This window comes from Syngnathus scovelli, chromosome 6 (assembly GCF_024217435.2).
Source record: "Syngnathus scovelli strain Florida chromosome 6, RoL_Ssco_1.2, whole genome shotgun sequence".
Lineage (NCBI taxonomy): Eukaryota > Metazoa > Chordata > Actinopteri > Syngnathiformes > Syngnathidae > Syngnathus > Syngnathus scovelli.
In genome coordinates, this window is record NC_090852.1 from 5,626,705 (window position 1) to 5,654,206 (window position 27,502).

Genomic DNA, 27,502 nt, shown 5'->3' on the forward strand with positions numbered 1-27,502 from the left:
TTTTGTGTTGCTTGTATGCATATGTGTACTATCTCACCGAGGGATAGAGGAAATGTAATTTCAATCTCTTTGTGTGTCTTAGTATATAAAAAAAATATATCGACGATAAAGCAGACTTTGACTTTGATAAAACAACCAAAAAAAATTATATTTTCAGACGAAACTGGATGAGGGCGCTCTAAATTTTACCGTTGGCCGTGACTCATCAACTGGGTGGGCTTAAGAAAAATGGCACCAAAAAGAAACTCATATTTTGCAGGTTACAAACTTCAAGTTGTAAAATATGCAGCTGAAAACAGTAATCGAGCAGCAGAAAGAAAGTTTGGAGAACCGTGATGTACCAATGGATTACTATTTCAAGTGACGTCAGTAGCGCGGCGCGCCGGTTGTTTACATACAAACGTGCCCACACAAGGACGACCGGCATCATTAGCGGTGATCATTTCTAAGTGACACGGAGGACAAAGAGTTTGAAGGAATTAAGGATTTGGAGTGACATAGAAGGTTTGAAAAACTATTATGGCTTTTACGCACGCCCGGTCTCTACTGAGTCGGGGGCCGACGATCGGCCGAGTGGTTGTCCGCGAACGGTGCGCGGGGCTCGGACATGGCCATTACGCACGCCCGGTCTGTCTGGAAGTCCACGCCGCCACACGCTTGGAAGTTTGTTTTGTTTAATAAAGAGCCGTTTACCAAACCTACGTCTATCCTTGTACTTTGTTAATGCTACAATATAGTTATATAGTAGATCTGTGGAATAAAGACGAGGGTGACGTCAGGGCGCACGCGCGGCGATGTTGACAAAGGACGAGGAATTTGATCGATGGATTTAATGGAATTAAAGTGCACGGATGGTTTGATAATATTATTGGCTTGTATTATAGTTATTTAAAATATAGTTTATCTATCGTTATATGAGCCTGTGGAATATTTTGAAGCGCAAGCGCCCTCAGCCGTGCGCACCCATTGTTGACAAAGATCGATCGATGGATTTAATGAATTGGAGTGACACCGATGGTTTTATAAACATGTTATTCATGTAATAGTTGTCCTTAATCACTCTATATGTTACGTCAGGCCCGTTCTCAGCTCTTTGTTTGTGTTTGTCAAGTTAGCATACCTATCGTTTAGCCTGTTGTTGCTATTTAATGAATTGGAGTGACACCGATGGTTTTATAAACATGTTATTCATGTAATAGTTGTCCTTAATCACTCTATATGTTACGTCAGGCCCGTTCTCAGCTCTTTCTTTGAGTTTGTCACGTTAGCATACCTATCGTTTAGCCTGTTGTTGCTATTTAATGAATTGGAGTGACACTGATGGTTTTATAAACATGTTATTCATGTAATAGTTGTCCTTAATCACTCTATATGTTACGTCAGGCCCGTTCTCAGCTCTTTGTTTGTGTTTGTCACGTTAGCATACCTATCGTTTAGCCTGTTGTTGCTATCGTTTAGCCTGTTGTTGCTCGTTCATGACTGTTTTTGGTGTGGGATTTTGTCGAATAAATTGCCCCCAAAATGCGACTTATACTCCGGAGCGACTTATATATGTTTTTTTTCACTTTTTGGGGCATTTTATGGCTGGTGCGACTTATACTCCGGAGCGACTTATAGTCCGGAAAATACGGTATTAATTTTCTTACTGGATGCGACGTCTCTGCCAGCAGCTTCCCACATCATGTCTTCTTCATTTCGGTGAGAATCGGGCACCATCAAGTCATCCTCGGGACAGGGAGGAGACGCGTCTACCGCAGGCAGGTGAGCGCCTTTGAAAGTCCAAACTTGGCCAGTAGTTTTAGTGGCGAGCTCATCCAGGTCATCCGCCTCCGACAACCTGCTCACTCCGAGCTCCGCCTCCTCTACCGGCTCACCCTTCCGGCAGCGGTCTTTGCCTCCGACGGCAGCCACGAGGGGTCGTTTCCTCCGGTGCCAGCTGTTTAGGTTGTCCGGGGTCACCTTGCCCGCACTTTGAGGGGAGGGGGAAAGGGGGAAGACGTCCGCAATCGCCATGGACGATGTGGGTTGCCGTGTGGGTGTGTAGGACTGGCAGATGTGGGTCTGAACAACGACGCCTTTAGCGGGCGTAGGATGGCTACATACGGAGGGTGAGATGGAACCGGGATCTCGCTGCTTAGGGACCAACGGCAACGGGCTGTCCACCTGAGATGGTTTCACAGCAACGAGAGGGCTCTGAGACCCGTCCTCCACGAGAACATCGTTTACGTGCATGGAGTTGGTACGTTTGACTTTGAGTTTGGGGAGCCCAGACGTTTGCATCTCCATTTCTACGTGATATGAAGGCGATCTTGGCAACGCCATGCCTTTTGGCTGGCGACACCTGGGCGTGCCTCTTGGGGTGGAGAACCTGGGGGAGGCATGAAGTGCTTCACCCAAACGCGCAGCTGCTTCACGCTGCTGGCGGTCGGGCGTCTGTCGGAAGCCATAGCTGCGACTGGATGGATCTTGAGACTCGAGCTGGGCTGTCCAAGCGTCTTGGCTGGATTTTGAAGGCTTGCGGCAAAAGCAAATATTCATCTTGAGGCCTCCGCTGAACTGTGTCGCGTCCACAATGTCATTGCTGTCGTCCATGGCTAAATTGAGTCCTGACGAGTCCAATAGCCATGAATCCGATTCACAACTTTCAGACTCATTTGTGGCGTGCGAGTTGCGCGCTCTCGAGTTCTTACGGGCTGTCCTAGCAACTTGAGCAGACCTGGCGTTTCGCCGGGACGTTTTGGGAGACAGAAACGTACAGACGACCAAAGCTGCAGACGCTTGCTTACTGGGGGAGGGAGTCTTTGGACTTTCATCAGATGTCCGTCCGGACCGAGTCGCCATTTGGTGAACTGGGCTGGGCATCCCGGTGTGAGCTGTACCGCTACGTTCTTCAAGCAGTGAAAACAGCAAAGGCGGCGCCGTCTCTGCTCTCCAGTTTCTCGTGGCATCTGGTGAAATCCTTTTTAGGCTCACCTGACAAGAAAAAGTACGTGGTGAAGGCGGACACATCTTCCCGGGGGTCTGGAAAGTCTCCGCTTTTTCACCGGGGCTTTTCGGTGGGCTGTTGAACTTGTTGGGCGTCTTGAACAATCTGGGCGATTCGGGCATCTTGAAAGTGGGCATCCTTTCTGGCGCCATACATTTTCTCCGTGGGGACGGTGACCAAGACACCATCTTTTTGGGAGTCCTGAATGTTGGATGTGACCCAAAGGAAGAGGCCGATTCCATAGTCTTGACGGGAGTCTTGAGAATTCCCTTCAGCGAGCTGGTCAGAGGACTTTGCTTGGTGGGTGTCTCCGGCACAAAAGTTTTTCTGGCGGGAGATCTGAAAGGACTGTCCCTCAGGGCCATACCCGTTTGTGCGACGGGGCTCTCGGCGCCGGGTAGACCATGTAGCCTGGGAGAAAACTGAGTTTTAGGGGTTCGAGGCGTTCTGGGAGATGCGCTGCCCAAATCTCCTCTGCATTTTCCACGCGTCTTTTTCGGTGTCTTGTTGGGACTCTACACAGGGAAAGGAATTGGTGGGCAAAGTTAGAACACAAGTTTTGGACTTATAAGCTGATCTAGGATTTTTACTTCAAAGACACTGGAGTCTGCAGACAGCCGAGTCGTGCTGGTCCAGGTTGAGCCCGCCGTGGAAGGACGAGCGGGAGACTGGGTGGCCCCAAAAAGAAGCCTCATGGGAGAGCGAACTTTTTTCACGTTAACGTCACTGACGGGGCCTTGGCTGGGCGAAAGCTGGGAGGCGGACAGCGCCCGCTCCAGGTTGCGGGAACGCGCTTGGGAACTTGGATAGAAGGTGTTTGAGTGTCTCCTGGCCAAGCTCTTGATCCTCGGGCTCCTTCTGAGCTCTGCCGACGGTAACGTTCAAATCGTTTCTTTCTCACGCACTCCAAATGCAAAAGTCATGAAGCGCAAACGCAGAATTTCGTACCTTCTGCTGGTTTTACTGGCGACTCTTCCACAATACAATCCTCATTTAGGCCGGAGCAAGTGTTTGGTGCCGCATGCCGCCCCATTTTTTGTCGATAAAGGAGCCGATCGGACACCTGCTTGTGGTGGGGGGTCTCGCACACTTGCTTTGTTAGGAGTCTGTGCCTCTCTGAAGGAGGAGCAATCAACAATAGTCAATGTCAATTTCTCTGAGCAGTGACTTTTGGTTACGTTTCATACCGTCAGACTTGTGCGACGACTTGCATTTCAGTCGCTCCACCGCAGAGACAGACTGGCTGCGTGGGAGTTTGCTCTTCTTTGATGGAGACGCAACCTCTTCATTGAACAGGTTCCTTCTTACTTTGGTAACTTCTGAGACAAATCAGAAAGAGAGAATCAGACTCTCCTTCAAGTATAGATCCAAATTTCAGCAAAGTATTTGAAGACACTCAATTAGAAAACAAATCATACCGTGCGTTTGTTGCTTTTGAGCTTGCGGGACTGCGGCCGCTTTCTCTGGAGATGTACGGACCTTTGCTTTGGACTAAAGGAAACAGAATAAAATGGGAGCGTAGGAAGAAATACCCCGACAACACGCGTCTCGACCGGTCTTACAGCCCGTCTTGTCTTTTTGGGCATGGCTATCTGCCGTAGACTCTGCGACGATTCGGTCATGCTGCGATGACGAGTCAGCATACTGCTCCTGATAACAAAAGTGACACACGACAGAAATTGTGCAGAAGATAAAACATGTTGATAAAACTAACTGAATCTGGAGGGGAAAATCTTTGAAGAACAGCGGCTACAACGCAGCAACCTCAACATTTCAATTAAAACAAGATTCACGGGAGCCTCCTCTCACCTTCGCTTGGTAGCGGACCGATGACGCAGGTCATGCAGGCGATCGCTGCAGTTGGAAAGCGAGCCGTGCAAAGAGAGGCAGGGTGAGGATGCCGCCGGAGAAACGCTGTCCTTGGTGAGCGACTCGTCGCTGAAGAAGTCGGCAGGAAGGACGGCCGCCAAGGCCTCTGGGATCTGCGTGCCCAGACTGTGGTAAATGTCGGTGAGGACCCTCGGGATGGCTGTCAAGAACCTGCAATGACAGACTTGTCTTGAAAATCTTTTTGCCAATGAAGCACTTTGTCAAACAGCATAACTGTGGCCTGCGAGCTTAATGCTAACACCCGATGCAAAATGGCAAACGACGCCAACGGGTGGCACACTTACGCCGGAAGGACTTCATTCTGAAGGAACTTTGCGAGGCACGCCGGGTCTTTTGTCAGGGATATAATTCGGAGCATTTCAGCCACCTTGAGAACAAACGGAAAGACCTTCATTGTGAAGCTTTAAAGTCTTTGTGTCCGTGTTGATGTCATGTCTTTCTTTACCTCCTCTGCCATCTGTTCATCATCCAGAGCATCATCCTCCTCCGGGGATAAAAGTCTGCATAACTCCAACCTGAGCAGCGCCTGGAGCTGACACCTCGTGCAAACAAATATGCATTACAACCATTCAAAGATCAACCTGATAGATTTGTATTCAGTTCCCAGCGGAGGCAACTTGTCCAACTTACTCTCGAATTTTGCTCTCCACATCCGCGGTGGAGCCATAGGCCTGCCTGATGGATCCGCTGCTCTTGAGAAAATGCTGCTGGGAAAACCCAAGGGTCTTGACCTGCGAGGGAGACACGAGATGATGCGAGAGAGCGACAAAGAGAGACATCATTCACAAGAAATAACTTCTCACCTGCTGCTCGGATTCCACCGCAAGGAAGGTTTTTACGGCAGCCAAAAGCTGTTGAGCACCAGCGTGGAGGGAGGAGTCCCTCTCCGCGATGCTCTTCTCATAGACGGAGCGCACGTGGCACAGCAGCTCAGATTTACTGGAGAAGGCTGACAAAGGAATTCCTTCGGCTTTGCTCTTCCCACTCGGGCGTCTCTTCGCCGTTCTGTCCGCTCCTTTCCCCTCCGACGTGACCGGCTCTGCATTGGCCTGGCTTTTCTGGGCCTTCACGTTGAGCCGCGCCACGTTGAGCATCTGCAAAGAGCGGCTCATGGTCTTCATTTTCTGCTTCACCGGCGTGCGCTGCGTGCTTCCTGTGGAAGGGGAAGAAAGAATGACGCATTTTGCTGCACTTGAACAAAATCCATCCAATTTGTCATTCTTACGCTTCTTGCCCCTCTTGTTATCGGCACCCTTTGACGACTGATAGAGATCTGCCAGATTGCTGATCATCTCTGTCTGGAAGTGAAGCTCCTCTTCCTCGCTTGGGTCCGGCGCGGCGTGAAGCAACCTGATAAAGAGTGGAAGTCGTACGGCAAAAGCGTTTCAGCCACAGTTTGAACATTTCATGCAGTTATTTTGCGGAGCACACTGTGAGAAGCACTGAACGGGTGCTTTTCTTCTTCTTCTTCTTCTTCTTCTTACCTGAATGACTCCATTAAATGGGAAGTGACCCCCGACTGATCCGAATGAGGAAACCAAGTCTCACACAATCCGATTCTCTGCGAGCCACGACCGAGCTCCTGCTGCGCCCACTCGGGAACCGCATAAGGAACATTTGGCTGCTCTGAGTGAGAGCACAAAAGGAGACGGTGAATCAGCAGCACGTTTGAATACATTTAATCTCCATGTTCATCAATGATATAAATGTCTACCCTGTACCGTCATCGGGACTGCCATCATCTTGCTCCATCATGTCGTATACAACGCCCAGCACACTGCTGACTACTTCTGGAAGGTCAGCTAAGATTTCAGCTGTGCCGCTGCTGCTGGAAATGATATCGGTGTTGTCAAGGTGACGGTGCCGAACGATGGAAGGTTGGAGGACGGCAAGCAGAGCAGAGGAGTTGGACAAGGGGGAGAGGATGGCCGAAGACGACTGGCCGCTATGACACACCTCAGCAAACTGGAGGGGAGAAATGATAAGCCAAGTAGAATTGCCAAACAACCTGGACCACTTCATTCAAACAAAATACAATTTGCTGAACACAATGAGACTGCTCACCATGCGCAGCGAATGAGTAGCCAGCTCCACCAGCGTGCGTTGGAAGGAAGCAGCACCTTGCTCGCTGGTGTTGGCGCACCGAAGCTGCCACGACTCTGTGGAGGTGTGCGACAGTAACGAGGCGTCCCAGCCCCACAGCACACCTTTCAGACATACTTTCATGCCCGGGGGGAGAGGCCCTCGCCTGCAGGTCACCGGCTCTAGAGTCACAGTGCAGCTCTGGGCGACGCCACCTGAGAAACGCACAATGTGCCAAACTGATTTGCACACGTTGACATTTCATCCCTACAGTATTGGACAAAATTGCAATGTTCCTCAAATGGAGTCAGGGTCACAAAACATATGTACCTGCGTCCAGTCGCAGAGTGCCCTCCGTGACAGGAAAAGCAAGGCGGTACTGCCTTTCAGAAGACAGCAAATATCCCAGACTGGACCGGAACGGGAAATTCTCACTGCAGTCTGGCTTCCCGGTGCAGTGGCGGTTAAGCAGCGCGACTGCGGGGATTACTTTGCCACACACCTGTGCCAAGACTTGGGCTAATTTGTCAAAGCCCGAATGGTCCCCACTTAGCACCTCCTACATTTGATATGATGATGTCACAATCACAAGGAGCAGCCAAAAACAAATTGGACACGGTATTCTATACTCACTGTTGGCTGGCTACTTACATTTCCATGTGATGTACTGTCAACCCAGTGCAGGACAACCTGCCTCTGAACCAGCATATCCTGGATACTTTTGGATAAAATGTCCTTGGACACATCAGCATGGAGGTCAAGGTTCCTCACGCAGAGATAATCTACCAGTTGTGTCCAGCTTCGTGGACACTGTGCCACAATAAACACCACATTTTTGGCGTGATTGGTAAGGTGTTCCTCTTCTGATAAATGAACACCTCGACTCGTCTTCCTGGGCCGCAGTGACAGTTTCGTGGGAGAGGTGATGTCTGGTCGGTCCCACTGGAAATCGAGTAGGACTTCTTTGAGAGCATTTTGCACGGAGGCAGATGGGCTGCAATGCTGGAACGCGCATATTTTCTCTCTCCCGTCAAACTTAGCATCGAATTCCACACTGAAGTCCTCAAAGGCTTTGTGGCGAAGCTCCTTGAAGTCCGAGCCTCTCGTTATGAAGGCGGCACCTCGGCCAGTCTTGGATTGGAAGAATTTGTAACCCCAACGTACTTTGTCGAAGCCATACTGAAATCCGAAGTGCAGCAAAATTTGCAAAATGCCACGTTTCAAGACATAACTCCCGTTTTCTAGCCGATCGCTTGATAGTTGATCTTCGTAATCCAGGTCGACGACAAAAAACAGGTTGTGTAAAGCCATCCCGTCAAACAGCTATTATCTTCGACGACAAGCCATTAAATTATTATAATACGAGTGTACCCAACGAGCCATCACTACTCAACTCGGTCCCTTCATTGTACCGCCATCTAGTGTAAAAGACATTTTAGCGAAACTAATGTTGACGTTTCTTGCTAGCTAGCTAGCATCTTCGCTACCACGACACTTTGAGATAACGAGACATTTTCTTCAGGTTCTGTCACTCCCACAATCGCCACCGTCCTTTGTAAATAATCGTACTTTACTCATATTACTGCCACAAAACTATTCCAAGTAAAACGTTACTTTAGATGTTACTCTCAGTTCGCCATTTTCTCGTCTTCGTAAGTTAACCGTTCGCGCGTCTTGAACAAGAGCCCGCCTTCTCGACAGTGATTGGCCAAATCCGTCAACAACAACAACCTTATTGGTCCAAAGGAGGTACGTAGCAATTCGCCAGATGTCAGTTGCCAAAGCCTAATTGGCTGCTTCGACCCTCTGTCACGTTAATGACGCTGCAGGGCCAAATGAGGGAGCAACAGGCCCCTCCCCGTCTATAACTTTTAAATATATACGTACAATGTGACGTCACATTACAGATTATAAACACGACGATGTACTACTGTTTCTTTTAATACTCTGGTTATAATCACATTCAGAGAAATGCGAATGCTTAGTTTTAAATATTCTACAATTATATGAATGTTTGGGTACATTATGAGTACAGTACATTGCATGTCGTAATAGAATCTTTACACTGAAGGCGAAGTTTGGAGCGACCGACCACAAGTGGGTCAACCACTCATTTCAATCATAATCATTTTTCTTCAGCAGCAGGGGGGGATGAAGATCTGAGGAATGAAATCAGGGTGTCCAATGATTTTCTCCACTTGCTGATTCTCACCAGGCCTTTTCCCTTTAAACATGGCAGAAATACATATTTAGAATGTATCCTTTTTGTAAATGTTGCTGTGTATGTAGTTATTCTGCACAAAATTCTGGTCAACTGTGTTTTCCTCATTTGCTGGGTACGGAATTGAATTTATTAATCATGCAAATTGGATGGCCTACCTCCGACAATGGTATCAACAATATATATATATATATTTTTTTTTTGCAGGACTTTGTCGTCATATATGATCTCGCCTAGGTTGCTACATCGGCTTGAGCCGTTGGACAATGAGCTCCTATGCACATCTTAAGGCAAGCGTATGAATTTGAATGATGATGCCATCATTAAAATGCAATTGGGAGGCGAGTGCGTCGTATCTTTTTGTTTTCCAGTCGGCACGTCCAATCACTAAGCCTCTCCTTTCAAAGCAAACATTGCACTCAGCGCTATTATTCTTTACATCACGCATCCCAATCAGCAATGAGATGAAAATGAAATGGCAGTGACGTCTGTTATGATTACGGACCAAAAATAAATCTGGCTAGACCAGAATGTCCTCCGTACTAACAAAACAAGGCACGGAACACACTTCTTATCTGTTTTAACTCGCATCGAGGCCATGGGAAAACACAAACAAATTTCTAAAAGAGGGTCACAAGTACTTGAATGTTTTGTTGATGAGTCTACTGATATGATTGCTGATTTAAAAAATAAAAATAACATCAAAAGTACTTGAAAATTCCTATTTGCAATTCCAACCAGAAGACGAAGCATTTGTCTTTTAAAGTGAGTGGTTTGTGTCACGTGTAAGCGGGTTCCTTGTTGTGCCAGCAAAGGACTAGCAAGGACCCTTAACAAAATGGCCGCCGGTCACCAGGTCAAAATTTGCGTCACGCAGCACACCACATTGACAACAACCTCAATAAAGGTTATTTGGGGTCGTTTGAACATCCAAGATTCAAGAAACAAGTCAGATAACTCAGACTACTTGAAAATATTTATTAAAACAACATTGCGTTGAATAAAAAGTATACTGAATAGAAAGCACAGTGGAAAGGTTAACAGTTTTGTTTTGAAAGTCGACACGACTTCACGAGTCAAAGGAGCGTAGCAAAAGTTCACATTTGGTTATGAGCAAATCAGGAGAATAAATAAACATTTTTCACTTTTCTTCATACGTGTTCATTCACCACCGAGAGCGTGAACTCCTCAGAAAGCTTCAGCGCCGAACCAGGCCACTGTGTCGCTTCGTCGTGCTACTGACAACATTAGTGGTGCGGCTACTAGCGCTTCACTTTTCTTTTTCTAGATGTACAAAAAATAATAATAATAATAATAAATCACTGCTGTGTCTTTACAAAAAGCGCGACAGTAGAAAAAGAATACATTTGAAACCTTAGAACAAAGTTGATGCTGTCTTTGTATGCTATTTAGGTTTCTTTATAGATGACTGCGTGAAATTGCACATAAAAAAAAGATTCAAAACCAACCATTCTAAATGGTTAAATTCAAATGTATTGTTAGATACAAGTGAACTGAAATGTTGGATTAGAACAAGTTTAACAAAAAGGTTATGCACATTTAAACCCCCAAAAAATTGAGTGATGCTTTGGCAAACCACTAGAGGGAGCCCACGTACCTCACTTTTAAAGCCACTATTTTAAGTACACTAAAATGTTTCAATGTTGTTGCGCAACAAAACTTAAAGCGCATACATTAGAAAGGATGTCGGAAATAGCGCTGCCTGCTTCTACATGGCACAAGTCACTTCATGCATCTGCCGCATGTCGATATGTTAGCAGGTATATTAAAAGCAGACTTTGCCGCCGTTTGGGTCACTTCAACCTCCAAGAAGAACCGCGAGGGTTGTGGAGCCCCGCCCACCCTTCACTGGGTGGAGTCAGAGTCACTGGAGTCCATGCTGGCCTGCGTGGGCGACGGGGCGCATTGACGGTGGGCACCCGGGGAGCAGTGCAGGGTCTGGGTGCTCCTCCTCAGGTTCTCCAGGGACTGCAGGAAGGAGCGGCGAGCCCGTTCCTCCTCCAGAGGCGACGAGCCTTCTTCTTCCACCACCTCGGCGATCTCGGCGAAGGTGACCGGCTGGGTTTTGAAACGGGCCTCGCGGGGTCGCCGGGCGCGGCTCTTGCCCCTGGGCGGGCCCTTGAGGACAGGCAGCTGCTGAGGGAACTCCTCCATAGCCGAGGCCATCAGGTGCGCCGGCAGGACATGGAAGCCGGATGCCTCCGTCAGCATCGGACGTACGGCAGCCATTGGTGATTTGCGAACGCAGGAACCGACTTTGGACTGTTTCTCGGGTTGTTTTTCCTCAGAAGTAGAAAAAGCGAGCAGGCAATCCACTTTGAAAGTCATTAAAGTCCAGCACGCACGCACACACAAGGTCAACGCTTGTCAGCATAGAGTGGCTCCTGCGTGTTTTGTTTGTTGGCTGAACTCTCGCAGCCCTCAGCAGCAGCTCTCGCTTTTATTAGACGTCAGCCCGCCCGCCCCCCCCCTCACTCCATATTGGTCTGGCCAACCTCCTCCCCCTACGTCCTTATCCGGTCTTGGTTCCGCCTTTGTAGGATTCAGTCACCCAACTCAAAATAACAAAAAGAAGCATAAACACTTGTCGCTGTACTTGAAGTGATTTTTCAGCTTGACTTCACTTCAGTATCTTGACTTTATATTTTTAGCTTCTACATTTAAGAATCCATGTCTTTGTCAAAATAGGCTTGATGACAGATGACATATAAAATTGCTAGGTGGGCAACCGACTGGGGTGGCATTGGACGGGTGACCTCACGCTCCGTCACACTCTTTGGCAATGACGTGATTGCTAGAAACACGAGCGTGGTGTGACAGCGTGTTGCATCTTGTCATGATATGCACACTTTCTTACGGCCTACGTCTACGTATTTTAGGTCCATCCGAGGGTGTAGCAGCTGCTAAGTCGTGACATCATATGAAATTTTTGGGAGCGTGCTCATAATTTGCAATCTTATTTGTGAAGCGGTTAAAAATAAATAAATAAATAAGTTTAAAAAAAGATAAAAATAAATCCGATTTTGGTTATCCAGAAAAAACCTCATTCATAAAAATATTTTTTTTTTTATGAAACAAATGTCATAAATTTTGCTCTTCATTTAAAAAAGAAAAATCAGCCAAGTGACAGCATTTCATAAAGTGATTCAGCAATGACTGAGAGTTATGAAACAAGGGCATCCCAAGGTTTAAGAGCGCAAGTGAGACATGTCCGCCACTTGACACGTGTGTGTCTATATATGCCAAAGTGTGTGTGAGTGTTGAATTACATGGCAAGCACACATTTATTTACACAAGGCACAGCTTGGGCATGCACACTGTGCAATACAGGAAGCTAATCCACAAAAAGGAAGGCGAGGACGTGGTACATTCACCATAAACATGTTTAGGATTTTTATTCCAATCCTGCTCACTCCAGCCCTGAGAAAAACGCTCAGGCAGGTTTGGAGGGGTGCAAGGTGAGCATTCCCCGCAGCGGAGGGCAATGGACCCAACACATGGGGGGGGGGGGGGGGTAACCAAAATGTCAAGAGGAAGGTGGGAAGTAGTGAGGGGAGGGGTGGGAGGTCGCAAATCTTCACAACCTCATTGCCAGCTTCTTCATAATGCCACTTTTCGGTGAATGGTGGACAATTTTTGCTCTGTAAGCAAACGGGCAAGTACCAGGTACCAGAAAGCGAGTGCCCCAAGGTTGACTCCAATTGAAAATGACAACAAGAACGTGTTGGGTTTGGGCGCCACTTGAAAAGTTGTTTTTATTGTCGATTTTAGGGTTAGCCTTCTTCCTAAGCAACCGCCCAAGAAACCCCCTCTGAGTCAGGATGACACCACAGGAGACACCTGTGTTATTTATAAACTTGTCGAACAGGAAGTATGCAAAACAACTTTTACTATCATTTGTCAAGCTACAATCTAAGATCCAAAAAGGAATTCTGGCTTCAGAAAAAACGATGATGCTCCGTTTTGATAGAGTGACAATGTCAGATAGAGAGATTTTCTTCTAAATGTTCATCTGTTAGCACGATGTGGCCTGATGACGAATCACCTTAGCAATCAGCCAGGCAGGGGTGGATGTCAACAACACTGGCTGAGGTCAGGTTGTCCATTTTTCCAAAATTAGCAAAGGGGGCCGCCTGAAATAGACACGTGAAAGGCACCGCCGTGCTTCTCTGAAACCTAAATTGGACTGGTAGCAAGGAGGTTTCTGATCAAATGAAAATGAATTATTCCAAGTCGAGGAACCCAAGGGGGGGGGGGAGCTGGGTTGGTGGGATGAATCCCCCGGCGACTGCGGCGAGCCCAATCGGTCGGCTCTTTCTCAAGGGAAGCTTCCTGGCAAAACACAACGTGACTTCACACGCCACTTAAGACTGACAAAAAAATAATGTTGACAAGGCCATGCTTGAGCATATGAGAGGTGTCTTATAATGTCGACATGTATTTATATAAAGGGGGGTGGGGGAGGGGTGTGTGTGCAGGGAAGCCATTTTGTCACAACTCCACTTGCGCAACAGATGGCAAATCGTTCCCGGAGTAAAAGCTGATTGGGTTCCCCACGGCGGGCGGGAAGAGAGGAGCTCCCGTAAATGCGAGCAACTGGTCCAATTTTACGCGGAAGCTGTCGGCTTCTTCAACAATGGCTGTCGGGAAGCTCACTTGATCCAAAACACAACACCGATTGTTGACATATCAACCTGGATTGCCGGAAGAAGTTATTGTCTGCATTTAAAATGGGCCAATCACACGCACAGTGCATCAGAGCTTTTGGTTGGACTTCCAACAATGCTGATATAACATCACATCTGGCGTTGATGTCAAAACAGATGCAAGTCGAATGTGCAAACAGGATGCACGGATTGCAGCATGCACCAGGCACGTGCACTCATAGGAGGCAGGTGAGGCAGTGCCTCACCTTGCCATCAGGGGCGGTAAAGGGCTCAACATGGTTTCCTCAGCTGTCACCATAAGTTGTTAAAAAATGAATAATATAATAAAACATAATATAATATCTGTCCTGTGGTCTATGCTTTTAATGCAATTTTGGTGTGTTTCCTATACATTTGGATCATTTTCATAGTCAAAATAGTGTCATGCGGTCGCGTTTATTTTTCCGTTTTTCCGCCTTTTGTTTGTACTTTTTGCCACGTGTTTTCCCTCGCAAGAGGCGCTTTGATTTGTACTTTTGATCAGTGTGCTTGCTGGAATAAATCCAAGAAAGAAACGACTCTGCATCCGAGTCCTCCGCCTTGTCCCCAGCCTGACAGTACACACTGGCCAGACATGGACTCGGCAGAGTCGGAGCACCTGTGCGCCGCAGTGCGCTCCCATGCCTCACAGCTCGCCCAGCACCAGAAGCAAGTGGGCGACTTGGGTGAAGAAATCCGAGGACTCGCTAAGTGTCAAGAAGACTTCAGAGGTGCGGTCGCCACCCAAGTAGCAAAGCTGGGTCAGCAAATGCAGGACGTGCTCTCGCTCTTAAACGCGGGACCAGCAGCGACCTCCAGTACACCTGCTGCTTCCCCAGTTACTCCCCTTGCCATAGCTCCCATGACCGGCGGTGCCAGACTGGCTCCTCCAGAGCGCTACTCCGGTGAACCCGGCCTTAGCCGGGCATTTATTACAGAATGCGGGATGCACTTTGAGAGGTCCCCAGCAGATTTCCCCACCGAGCGCTCCAAGGTGGCCTACATGGTATCATACCTGACGGGGAGGGCCCGCACGTGGGCCACCGCGGAATGGGCCAGGGATTCCATCTCCTGTCACTCTCTCCCCGCTTTCATTAAGGCTCTGCGAACGGTGTTCGATCCAATCTCCGCTGACCGAGAAAAGGCTCGCCAACTCTGTCAGATAGTCCAGGGACAAGACACTGTCGGACAACATCCGTTTCCGCACGCTGGCCGCGGAGTGTGGTTGGAACGCGACGGCACTATATGACATCTTCCTCCGGGGCCTCTCTGGATCCATACAGGATCAGCTAATCCCCCTAGACCTTCCCACCGACCTCGACGCCCTCATCGCTCTGGCTATCCGCACAGACAACCGGCTGCAAGAGTGGAGGAAGCACCGAAGCAGGAACGCCCCCGCCTTCGTCCCAGTAGCCGGCCCTGCCGTCCTAGACGTTCACCACGCCAGGCCGGACGGGGATCGGCAGTGCCAGGAGCCAGAACCGATGCAGTTGGGCAGAGCTAAGTTAACAGAGGAGGAGAAGTTACGGCGACGCCGAGAGGGAAGATGCTACTACTGCGGTGAGCTCGGACACCTCCTTCTCTCTTGTCCAGTGAGGAGGACCCTGAAGGTAAGCGCCTTCTCTGCGGCTCTGTCCCCGGGGCGAGTGCTCCCCAAGGGCAGGATTACACAGTTGGGAAAAGAAATAGAACTTGAAGTACTAATAGACTCAGGAGCGGATGAAAGCTTGATAGACTGGGCATTTGCTCGCCGGTGGGGGGTAAAGACTGAGCTGCTGAACATTCCCGTGAAAGCTAAGGCACTCAATGGACAGGCACTTTTTGAAATAACTCACATAACAGAACCAGTCTCGCTGTCGATAGGTCCCCACCAGGAGAATATAAGGCTACATGTCGTGACCTCTCCAATGAACCCTCTCATTCTCGGGTATCCATGGCTTCAACGCCACAACCCCGCCATAGACTGGGGATCAGGGGAAATAACGGGATGGGGGCCCGACTGTCATGATTCCTGTATCAGGTCTAACCCGCGCGCTGTGCCTCCTGCTCTAGACGCGCAAACCCCAGACTTAACCGGGGTCCCTGCGTGTTACCACCCATGGGCCGAGGTATTCAGCAAGGCCAAGGCTACCTCCCTACCTCCCCACCGTCCGTATGATTGCGCCATTGAACTCCTGCCGGGTTCAACTATACCCAAGGGGAGGCTTTATTCTCTTTCGGGACCTGAAAAGCAAGCCTTGAACGAATATATAGACTCCTCCCTGCAAGCAGGACTGATTCGACCATCATCGTCGCCTGCGGGGGCGGGGTTCTTTTTCGTGGGCAAGAAGGACGGCACCCTACGTCCCTGTATTGATTATAGTCCTCTCAATCAGATCACAATCAAGAACCGGTATCCGCTCCCACTGATGTCGACCGTGTTCGACCAACTACAGCAAGCCCGTGTGTTTACAAAGTTAGATTTGCGCAACGCATACCATCTAGTGCGCATCCGGGAAGGGGACGAATGGAAGACAGGGTTCAACACCCATCGAGGACACTTCGAATACCTAGTCATGCCATTTGGCCTCACCAATGCTCCCGCTGTGTTTCAGGCCATGATAAATGATGTTTTGAGAGACTGTTTGGACCGTTTTGTATACGTATATTTGGATGATATTTTGATTTATTCCCCGGATCTGAAGACCCATAGGATTCACGTCGAGACGGTGCTGCGACGTCTCCTTGCACACCAGCTATACGTAAAGGCCGAGAAAAGTGAATTCCACAAGAACACCGTATCTTTTCTCGGCTTCATCGTGGCCCCGGGCAAAGTTGAGATGGACCCGGCGAAAGTTAGCGCGGTTACGGAATGGCCTACCGATGACTCACGCAGAAAGGTGCAGCAATTCCTGGGCTTTGCCAATTTTTATCGGCGGTTCATCAAGGGCTTCAGTGCTACGGCGGCTCCCTTGCACGCGCTCACGTCTCCTAAGGTCCCCTTCCGCTGGTCGGCGGAGGCGGAGGCGGCCTTCCAGGAGCTAAAGAACCGCTTCAGCACCGCTCCCATCCTCACGCTTCCTGATCCGTCGCGACAGTTTGTGGTGGAGGTGGACGCCTCCAATCGAGGAGTAGGGGCCATCCTATCACAGAGAGCCAAGAGCGACAACAAGCTACATCCGTGCGCGTTCCTGTCTCGACGGCTGACGCCCGCCGAACAGAATTATGATGTGGGGGATCGCGAACTGTTGGCAGTAAAACTGGCATTGGAAGAATGGAGACATTGGTTGGAGGGTGCACAGCAGCCTTTTTTGGTTTGGACAGACCATAAAAATCTGGAATACATAAAGTCAGCCAAGAGATTGAATTCCCGCCAAGCCCGCTGGTCACTTTTTTTCAATCGCTTTAACTTTTCTCTGTCTTACAGACCGGGATCCAAAAACACCAAGCCTGACGCCCTCTCCCGTGTCTACAACTCAGATCCAGAACTTAAGAAACCCGAATCCATTCTGCCTCCGCATTGCCTGGTGAGAGCAGTGACCTGGCCAATCGAAGGCCGGGTACAGCGGGCCAATGGAAACAAGCCACCCCCTAGTGGTTGCCCGGAAAACAGACTTTTTGTCCCAGATCAATTCCGATCCCAAGTCATCCATTGGGCTCACACCTCCAGACTCTCTTGTCATCCAGGCATGCGCAGAACCCTGTTTGTCATCCAGCAGTGATTCTGGTGGCCCTCCATGAGGGCAGACGTCAAAGAATACGTGGCAGCCTGTACCGTCTGCGCTCGGAATAAGAACTCCCACGGCGCCCGTATGGGGTTGCTGCATCCCCTACCCATTCCTTCGCGTCCGTGGGCAGAGATATCCATGGACTTCGTCACCGGGCTTCCGGCCTCGCATGAGCGAACCACCATACTCACGGTAGTAGACAGATTCTCAAAGATGGCTCACTTTATCGCCTTGCCCAAGCTCCCGTCCGCTAGACGAACAGCCACCGTGATGATGGACCACATATTCCGGGTTCATGGGTTTCCGAAAGACATTGTCTCCGATAGGGGGCCCCAATTCGTATCCAGGTTTTGGAGGGAGTTTTGCAGGCTCATAGGGGCAACCGTGAGTCTCACGTCAGGCTATCATCCGGAGGCAAACGGGCAGACGGAACGTATCAACCAGCAGTTGGAGACAAGCCTCCGCTGCCTGGTCTCCCAGAACCCCTCCTCATGGAGCAAGAACCTCACCTGGGTGGAGTATGCCCACAACTCCCTGCCCACCACGGCTACAGGTATGTCCCCATTCAAGTGTGTGTATGGCTACCAGCCCCCAGTCTTCCCTGACAGTGAGCCGGAGGTGACGGTGACCTCGGCCCACGCCTTGGTGCGCCGCTGTCGTGGCGTCTGGTCGGCGGCACGGGCCACGCTGGTCCGACAGGGGGACCGAGTCAAGCGGATGGCTGACCGGAGGAGACGTCCGGCGCCCGTGTACCAGCGAGGTCAACGCGTCTGGCTGTCCGCCAAGGATCTCCCCCACCGGGGGGACTCCAGGAAACTGGCGCCTCGCTTCGTGGGTCCGTTCCCCATCACCAAGGTCGTGCACCCGGCCGCGGTGCGTCTCCGCTTGCCCAGGTCTCTTGCAGTCCACCCCACCTTTCACGTCGGGAAGATCAAGCCGGTTGTGGACAGTCCATTGGTGCCGGACCCTGCGCCGCCCCCGCCTCCGCGGACTGTGGGAGGTGGGACGGCCTACACCGTGAAGGAACTGGTGGACGTGCGCAGAAGAGGCCGGGGCTGGCAGTACCTGGTGGACTGGGAGGGTTATGGGCCGGAGGAGCGGCAATGGGTGCCGCCTAGTTATATTTTGGACCCGGGACTGTTTGAGGACTTTTATGCGGCTCACCCTGAAGCTCCTGGGCCATCTGGGATCCGGCCCTAGGGGGGGGGTTCTGTCATGCGGTCGCGTTTATTTTTCCGTTTTTTTGTCTCGTCGATGTCGTAACTTTACTTCCGGTTTTATTTTGTCATCCCTTCCGTTTCAGTTCGTGTTTCCTTCCTCGGTGTTTGGTTGTCTTGTCTTCCCTGATCCCGATTGTGTGCACCTGCGTAATTGACACTAATTGTCAGCACCTGTGTCCCCGCCCTTTTGTGTGTATTTAGTCCGTGTCTTGTGCCAGTGTGTCTTGCCTCGTCCCGACCACCAGCGATTCCTTGACGTCCGAGCTCTCAGTAAGACCCCTCCTTTTTGTCTCGCCACAGAGCGACGCCTTTGTTAGTGCCTTGATCCCCATTGCCTTTTTGTCTCGCCCCCGAGCGACGCCTTTTGTTAGTACTGTGATCCCCATAGCCTTTTTGTCTCACCTCAGTGCGACGCCTTTTGTTTGTACTTTTTGCCACGTGTTTTCCCTCGCAAGAGGCGCTTTGATTTGTACTTTTGATCAGTGTGCTTGCTGGAATAAATCCAAGAAAGAAACGACTCTGCATCCGAGTCCTCCGCCTTGTCCCCAGCCTGACAAATAGCTGTATTTCTTGTTCAAATAACAACGGGAGACGAGAATCATGGAAGCTGAGGCAGTGACAGGTAGTGCCTCTCAGGGCGTGCGTGTGAGAGTGTGCACCACTCACACACTGTACTGAGCGCGTGCAAACGGCGCGTGCTTGCAGTCAGCGGGAAAATACGGGCCTTGAGGCAGCCAGTACTTTTGCTTCAAAGATGGGGCGATAGTGAGCCTGCGGCTAATTGTTCATGACACGAGTAAATGCGAGAGTAAATTAAGAAGAAAAAAAAAGAAAAGAAAAACAACCAATAACATTCGGTGCTAACGCGTTGCTATTTGGCTTTATTTTCCCTGAAAATGGAGGATATAATCTCGAAGATAAGAAATTTTTCAAAACTTGACTTTCAGTCAAAGCAAGAAATCATAAGTAAGGGAAGACCAAGATTTGCGAGGATTAATTCAAACTACGGGCCTCCCGGGACGGACTACAACACGTTCGTTTCAAAAGGATTGGTACTTTAAAAAAGACTTCATTTACAAGTAAAGGTAAGAATACTGCAGTGGTGTGTTTAAATGTACAGTGGTGTGTTTAAAATGTTATTAAATTTAATCAAGAATGGGATAACAACCATGTATGCTTGTAAATCTGACTTGTGAGTCAGTGCCCTAGCGTCATACAGTACGTTTGTAAATCTGACTCTGAGTCAGTGCCTCACCAACCCCAACCCTCACCGCACGTCACTGGCAGGCACTATTTGGACCCTAAACATATCACGGGAGAGAGACTATTGCATTTGATTTCTTTTTGGTGGCTGGCAAAAGACATGTAGGAAATTTGATGAGTTTATCACATGTGCTGCTATCACATGCTAATGCTAGCATTGTTCACCGCCGTCAAGCTACGATAAGCCGTTGCGTTGTTGACAAAAAACGAAAAAAACATGCACTATTGCTTTAAGAGCTGATATGATAAAATACACAAAGGTCAAACAGAGCTGCATTGAGTTTTCCACGGGGGCATATTTGTTTTTGCTGATGTGTCCATGCGTGTCCATGTGTACACAGACCGTGTAGGAAGTCAAAACGCACACAAATGACAAAACGTGTGTCCCAATTTTAAAAAGGGGGCCGCAAAAAACAAACAAAAAAAACATCTGAAATACGGAGCGGCGACTTGTAAACTTCAGCGGGTGATCCGGGTGTCTTTTGTAAGCGCCGATTGATGGAGCGCGTGGCCCCCCCCATTCTTGGCCAGACGTCAGGCCCAAGCTTTTGTAGCGGCGCCGGGGGAGGCGGACCATAAAACACCTGTGACCTTATCCTTTTCTCTCTTTTGGACGCCGGCAAAGTGCAGCGCTCTTGGTTCCCACCCACGCTTCCTTTAATATTAAACACAATATATTGTGTCAGCGCTGTGTGTAAATCCGAGCTGCCTGTGTGTGTGCGTGTGTTCACACACTGGCAAGGAAAATAAAATTCCAGCTTGTGTTACATATTCAAAATTAATTTTTGAGCCATTGTAGCACAATCAGCCTGAAAATTACAATTTTCAGAAAATGACAATTGAGCAAATCGAACAAAATGCAATGGAAATGATTTGCATCCATTTCTAAGGATGTGTTGATTTGAGATACAAATTTCACACAATGACAAATGTGTGTGAATCACGACCGAGAACAACAAGGCTGATTCAGTGTCCATTTTAGGAGAAAGCAATTATTCAAAAGCAGGCAGTCTTTTAAAAGTCGCTCCACTGGGAACAAGCGGGAAGTCTTCCAAGAAGAACTTGTCCACCTCCAGTGTACTTTGGCCTGTGCGTAGATTAAGAACACTAAGAAACCTAAACAAAGTCTGTCTCACATTTTGACTTCCAGACCTCTTAGGATAATACTTGTAAATATTATACTCTGCGTGAGCAACATTGGAAAAAGCCAGTCAGCGTCGCCGAGAGGTTTTTACAAAAACCGAGCGGGATGAAGATTTAACGGTCGCTTTCCGCTTGAGTTCCTCTTTGAGTGAAATGTCACGGCGTTATTGAAGCAGCCTGCGCAGTCGGGCCTGACAAATTGTCTCCATTACCGCTTTTTTTGTCTTCTGAAAAAGAGAAAGCCAGGAGAAAAAATGTCAAGGGAAGAGTCAAGCGAGGTCACAAAAATCATAACCCTCGCTTTTGAGTGACAGGGATGTTGACAACTAATAATCCGATTGTGGTGCAACACGGGCTTCCTCTAGTCCAGGGGTGGGCAAACTTTTTGACTTGCGGGCCGAATTGGGTTCTAAATTTTGACCGGGGGGCCGAACCAGGAGCAGTTGGATGTAGTGTTTGTGTGAAGTAATATAAACGACCTGTAAAGGTCATTGCATAAAAGATTTGGGCCTTTAGTAGGTAGTAACGCATGGATATTCAAAAAAAGTTTTTTGAAAACAAATGCATTTATTAACAGCATTAAAAAAAAAAAACATCCCTAAAAAACTGCTATCAGTGATTCTCATAAAATATGACACTGTTATTATGAATAACAGTCTCCATCACTTCAGTGCCTGCAGGTCAGATTAATGAAAGATGTATGTTTATCTTATGAGATCACATCAAACGGCAAACATTCTGACCAAATATATCATCTTCAAAAATCGGTGAAAGCATACATCCAAATAAAGTAATCAAAACGGCAACACGGTGAAGGGTATCTGAAAATCAGAGCAGAGTTTTAACTCACAAACACCTGGTAACAGAAGTGAGGAAACGGAAAACACTTCCTTAAAGTAAGCCTTAAGGTTAAGATTAGTCACAAACAGGTGGTGCATCAATGTCCTTGAGCATCCTGCATTGTTTGAAAATGAGAATGGTCGCTAAGTTTCAATCCCTGCTATTTGTACAGATCATATTCAAAATGCATTTTTTTTACAACAAACTTGAAAGCCTCCCCTTCATTTTCAGTGTTCATTTGATGTTGATGTTCATGTGGCTGAACGTCACGTCGCGTACGTCGAGCCAAATTGGCCACTCTTTTTAAACACTCGGCACTCAGTGTCCACCTTGCTTTTCCTTGGGCGACTCATTTTAATGGAAGGATTCCAGGGGAAGGTTTGTGGGTGGCTTTAGCGTAAAACTGTATCCGAAAACTCGGCGCGCAAATTACAAGAATGCTGTCGTCACTAAATTCGGCACTGCTACAAATAGAGCGCGAGTGCGCCATTTCCGTACTACTGAGTACGTACACGCACTTGTGAGTGTGCACCGAGCTTTCTGACACGGCTTCCGGTAGTAAATGCGCAGGCGAGTGGTTCCCCATCTACTGGGGAAACGCAGTCATTGCAGGCAAAATGACCGAAAAAAAAAAGTTTAATAATACAATTTATTTAGGGTTGGCGGGCCGGATTAAACGGTCCCGTGGGCCGGATGTGGCCCGCGGGCCGTAGTTTGCCCATACCTGCACTAGACTCTAGTGGAAAGTAAAACGTTTTGAGAACCATTGTTTTTTCAGAGGGCGGCTCGGTGGGGCACTGGGTAGCACGTCCGCCTCACAGTTAGGAGGGTGCGGGTTCGATTCCACCTCCGGCCCTCCCTGTATGGAGTTTGCATGTTCTCCCCGGGCCCGCGTGGGTTTTCTCCGGGCACTCCGGTTTCCTCCCACATTCCAAAAACATGCTTGGTAGGCTGATTGAAGACTCCAAATTGTCCCTAGGTGTGAGTGTGAGTGCGATTGGTTGTCTGTCTCTGTGTGCCCTGCGATTGGCTGGCAACCAGTTCAGGGTGTCCCCCGCCGACTGCCCGATGACGGCTGGGATAGGCTCCAGCACACCCGCGACCCCCGTGGGGACTAAGCGGTTCAGAAAATGGATGGATGGATGGATGGATGTTTTTTCAGAAAGCTATTTCTACGGTTACTATTATCATTATTACGATTATTTTTTTTTTTTGCGTGTAGACAGACATCTAGTGTCTGTTTAACACAATCACACTAATTGCTGCAGGGACGCAGCAACCTTTTCATATCGGCGACATTTGGGCAATTTTTTAATTTTGTGGTAGGCCGGATTAAATACTTTTGTTAATTCTAACATTCTAAATTGGCACATACATTTATAATTAAGTAAAGTAACTAAATAATATTGTCGTGCCTTGACCACAAAACAAAAATGCAGTAACAATGTTCCACCAAGAGGTAGCAGTATAAGCAAAGGCACCAGTTTGGATCTCGTTTTGGAATTAAATTAGCGAGGTCAATTATTTTCAGTTATTGCCAAACTAGTCACTGTAAGTGAAAGCACACTCAAGTTCAGAGTGCCACTGATAAATAAGAGTGTTATTGTTTACATTTATTCGGGCACAGCACACAAGCCAATGAGTGGCGTATTACATCATCCGAACAGCTGTTTCCACACTCCTACAAACCACAAAAATAAATATAAATCCACCAGAGTCGATCTAAAGTCAGAGTTGTTATATCAGCTGTGACGTTCTGGTCTAATGTTGTCAAATGTGAGCACATTCATCTTCATTATGGTTGGCCCAATTGCTTCTGTGCTACTTTGCCTTTTTATTGGTCCATGACCTTCACCCTGCTCCCACATTTGAAGCTCTGATGTGGCTGCAGCAGAGCTCTGGGATCACACCTCCAACTTTGGAGTTAATTGTAAAACTAAACATGAAAAACACACATTGTGTATTTAAGTTCGTTTTAGTCCAATTGACATACTAACGGAAAATTTCACGTGAAACTCTTCTTTGGAAGGAGGAACACAATGCTCATTGAAGTGAAGTCAAAATGGCGGCACAAATGGCTGAATTTGATACATTTCGTTGAATGATTTTATTAAGTGTACAATTGTACACGTATAAGTGTTTTGACTCAAGAGTACGCTCTACAAACAACTTCAACTCTGATCTCAAGCCACGACTGTATTTAGATTCATTGTGCATTCCTCTTCTCCACCCCCAACAGGAGAAATCTTTTCCAAATGTGAAGGTGGGCAAGGGGGGACATTCCCAGGAAGAGGCGGCCTCCACGCTGACGGGGCGGAGGAGTGAAAGGATTCATAACGGGCCCGAAACCGGCGCAGCTTGAAGACGTTTGCGCCGCCGAGCAGCTGGCAACGGCCCACTTGGCGCACGTCACTGGCCCTAATCCTTTTTCCGAGCAGCTTTCGACACTCATCTCTGTGTCACGTCTACACGGTGCTATGCTAGGCTATATGCTACGCTACACTATATGCTACGCCTGGCTGCTTTGTCGCCAGGAGGCAGTGCGCCCCTTCGGAGCAGGTGGCTGCAGCTGGGCTCATTATTCACTGCTCAACTATGCGCTTCCCCTTTGATTCCCCCCCTGAAGACAAACAGGTCTCAGTTTTCTTGCTTTCTTTGCAGGAATGCGTGCTCAGTTTCACGGTGTCACGTTGACCCGGCGCCCCCGTAACAAGTACGATGAGGAAACTGCTCTTTCAGGATTTGCATCTGCGCTGTCTGGATTAGGCCTTGAAGATGTTCACATTTACATCAGCGTTGGGCTTTTATATATTTTATATATTATATTGATATGTTTTATATTTTGTTTATTTTATTTATTATTTTTATTTATTTTTTTTATTTTTTTATTTTTTCGGCTCCTCCTATTTATTTATTGTTGTTTATTATTGTTGTTGTTGTGTTATTTATTCATTATTTATTCAGCACGCTTTTGTTATACTTGTTTACTTGTTGTCTGTTGTGAGCCATGTCTTGTCACCGTGGGATAGGGGGGAACGAAATTTCGGTTTCTTTGTGTGTCTTTGGCATGTGGAGAAATTGACAATAAAGCTGACTTTGACTTTGACTTTGAAAATCCGTCAAACACAACAAAATGTGTGCCCGATGAAATTAACGTTGAACATTTTGGCCATAAATCCAAAAAGTATATTTGAGGCCCAAATGACACTGCTTGTTTATTTTTACTGCCCTTCTCATAAGGCTCAAAACAAATATTTATAAACACATATAAATATTTTTTTATACAGGTCACATTTTTTTAATCTTGGTGACTTTTGGACTCAAGTACTGAATCAGTATTGGTGTTAAACGAGACCCAACGAAGACATTTTCTGTGGCCCCGAGCAGGTGGGTGGGTTGAGGTGGGTGGGTTGCTTGGGGGGGCGGAGCTAAAGTTGCAGGGAGATCCAGGGTTTTGATTTCCTCGGCTCCCGAGGGGGATTTGGCAGACACGGGGTAATTTGTAGTGAAATTTCCAGCTCACTTTTGTTTTGCAGGTGGCTGAGAATGGAGGCAGGGCGTGGTGGACAACCACACAAGCAATTTGCTGTGTGTGTGTGTGTGTGTGTGTGTGTGTGTGTGTGTGTGTGTGTGTGTGTGTGTGTGTGTGTGTGTGTGTGTGTGTGTGTGTGTGTGTGTGCGTGTGTGTGTGTGTGTGTGTGTGCCTGTTGAATGTGTTTGGTGTCCTTTTTGATCAAGCGCCATGAAATTGGGGCAGCCAAATACTAGCTACATTTTTTATTTTTTCTCAGGTTATTTTAGAAATCTCTAAAAAGATTATCGGGAGTGATTATTTTGAGGTGTGTCAAGGCGACCTAATTAATTGTTGTTATTTTATTATTATATTTTAATTTCTTCTTTTCTTACTTTCGGATGTAAATTACTTTTCTTTAAATTTTTCTTTATTTCTAGAAGTTGTTCGAAAATAAATAATAGTTCTTTCATTTATTCAGTAATATGTGGGAAGCCGGGAGCAAAACAAAACTTGGAATCGAACCGAGAACCATTTAGCAAGTCGCCCAAGTCGGTGGATACGATTAACACGGAGATTAAAGAAATAAAGATTTACAATGTGTGCCAGAGGTCACGTAAGCAACACGAGGATTGTAGCCAAAGCACATTTCGCTTTTGCAGACTTCGGGGTGGCTTTGACTAAAAAAAAAAAAAATGACAAGACTCTTTGAACGCAAAGCTAGCCTTAGGACGGTATAATGAGCGCCAGATGTTGCAGCAAGGTGTCGGTCGGCAGAAGCAGCCAAGAGTCTTTTTCTCTGTTTGGACCGCATCGATTGCGTCTGAAGTATCGGCCGCGCTGCAAATGTGAAGTCCATTAGCCACAAGAGAAATTGGGTGTCAAAAAGAGTTGCCAGGGAAGAACCAGAATCAATTGGAAGTTCCGAGCACCTGTTTTACATTCCGGCAAGAATTCACTCCAAAAGATGGTTCCGCTTCATTCTTCAAACTGTCCATATTTTTACAGATATTCTCCATCACAAAAGGATCTGGGCGCGTTAATAAGTGACAGGGAGCAGGCTTTGCGCTTTTTGGCCAGCACACAATGGAAAATGTTGAAAGAATCTGGGATGACAGGCATGGCCAAAGAGAGAATAATGGCGAGTGGAAATGACGGGATGAGACTCAACCCGCCACCTGCTCGCTGCCAACAAAGCGGGCCGCCGACATCTGATTGGCGCTTCCTGACCAAGCTCATTTACGTCTTCTCCTCATGCTCTCAATGGCTGTTCAAAAGTATTTGCCCGGGCCTATCTTCAGCTTCTCGTTGCTTTTTGGAAAGATTGCCGCGAGACAGCAGTTTCCACCATTTTTTGCTTTTCTGCGTTTGAGGTATTTGTCGAGCCGACATTTGAGCTGAGCAGCAGACATCGCGATTTAGACGGAATTTCCATGCAGATTGCGCTCACCTCCATGCTGTCAGGTGAGCGCGATTACAAACGGCATCAGGTCTATTTATGAGCGTTTGTTTTGGCTCTGAATGCGAAATGAAAACAAGGAGGACAACGCAATCACGTGGGAGTCGCCACGACGACAGTGGGAGCTGCTCAATCCAATCAGGGCGGATATTGATTCTGTGGCCTGGAGTCATGATTTTGTCTTGCTTGGCTATTTTAGAGTCCCTTTCAAAATAGAGGAATCGTTTACTTATTCAAATATTACCAAAGGAAAAGTCATTAAAAAAATAAATAAAATAAATAAAATAAATAAAATAAGGAAGGTTAGGCGATGTAAAATGGCAAAGGTGTCCTGTTTTGAAGGCCTCACAACACAAAAAAATGTGCTTGCTTTGTCGGCCCTTTTAAATCACTGACCGGCCTTCTGTCAGTTCAAAAGAATAAAATTGCCAGAAAGCTGGAATATCTGTCCCGCGTTTCATGGCGAGCCATTCA

At 47.8% G+C, this 27,502-nt stretch overlaps 2 protein-coding genes across 5 annotated transcripts in view; both read right to left on the reverse strand.

The window, feature by feature from the left end:
- ticrr (TopBP1-interacting, checkpoint, and replication regulator) overlaps positions 1-27,502 on the reverse strand; it is a 52,210-nt gene that overhangs the window by 1,370 nt on the left and 23,338 nt on the right. For all 4 annotated transcript variants that reach the window (XM_049723227.2, XM_049723225.2, XM_049723228.2 and 1 more), the window contains 17 exons: positions 7,610-9,182; positions 7,289-7,517; positions 6,941-7,173; positions 6,598-6,841; positions 6,361-6,502; positions 6,102-6,226; positions 5,680-6,029; positions 5,507-5,607; positions 5,322-5,415; positions 5,161-5,243; positions 4,796-5,026; positions 4,549-4,636; positions 4,405-4,477; positions 4,174-4,305; positions 3,935-4,102; positions 3,577-3,851; positions 1,647-3,501 (listed from right to left, as the gene is read on the reverse strand). In XM_049723227.2, the coding sequence (XP_049579184.1) occupies positions 1,647-3,501; positions 3,577-3,851; positions 3,935-4,102; positions 4,174-4,305; positions 4,405-4,477; positions 4,549-4,636; positions 4,796-5,026; positions 5,161-5,243; positions 5,322-5,415; positions 5,507-5,607; positions 5,680-6,029; positions 6,102-6,226; positions 6,361-6,502; positions 6,598-6,841; positions 6,941-7,173; positions 7,289-7,517; positions 7,610-8,269 (5,083 nt within the window). In that variant the 5' untranslated portion in view covers positions 8,270-9,182. The remainder of the gene's footprint in view (positions 1-1,646; positions 3,502-3,576; positions 3,852-3,934; positions 4,103-4,173; positions 4,306-4,404; positions 4,478-4,548; positions 4,637-4,795; positions 5,027-5,160; positions 5,244-5,321; positions 5,416-5,506; positions 5,608-5,679; positions 6,030-6,101; positions 6,227-6,360; positions 6,503-6,597; positions 6,842-6,940; positions 7,174-7,288; positions 7,518-7,609; positions 9,183-27,502) is intronic.
- On the reverse strand, positions 10,138-11,644 carry c6h11orf96 (chromosome 6 C11orf96 homolog). Its single transcript, XM_049723270.2, has one exon. It carries the CDS (start codon positions 11,526-11,528, stop codon positions 11,046-11,048), a length of 483 nt encoding a protein of 160 aa, XP_049579227.1. The 5' UTR covers positions 11,529-11,644; the 3' UTR covers positions 10,138-11,045.

Coding starts and splice junctions, on each gene's coding strand:
- c6h11orf96 (XM_049723270.2), bottom strand. CDS start 11,528: ATGACTTTCAAAGTGGATTGCCTGCTCGCTTTTTCTACTTCTGAGGAA.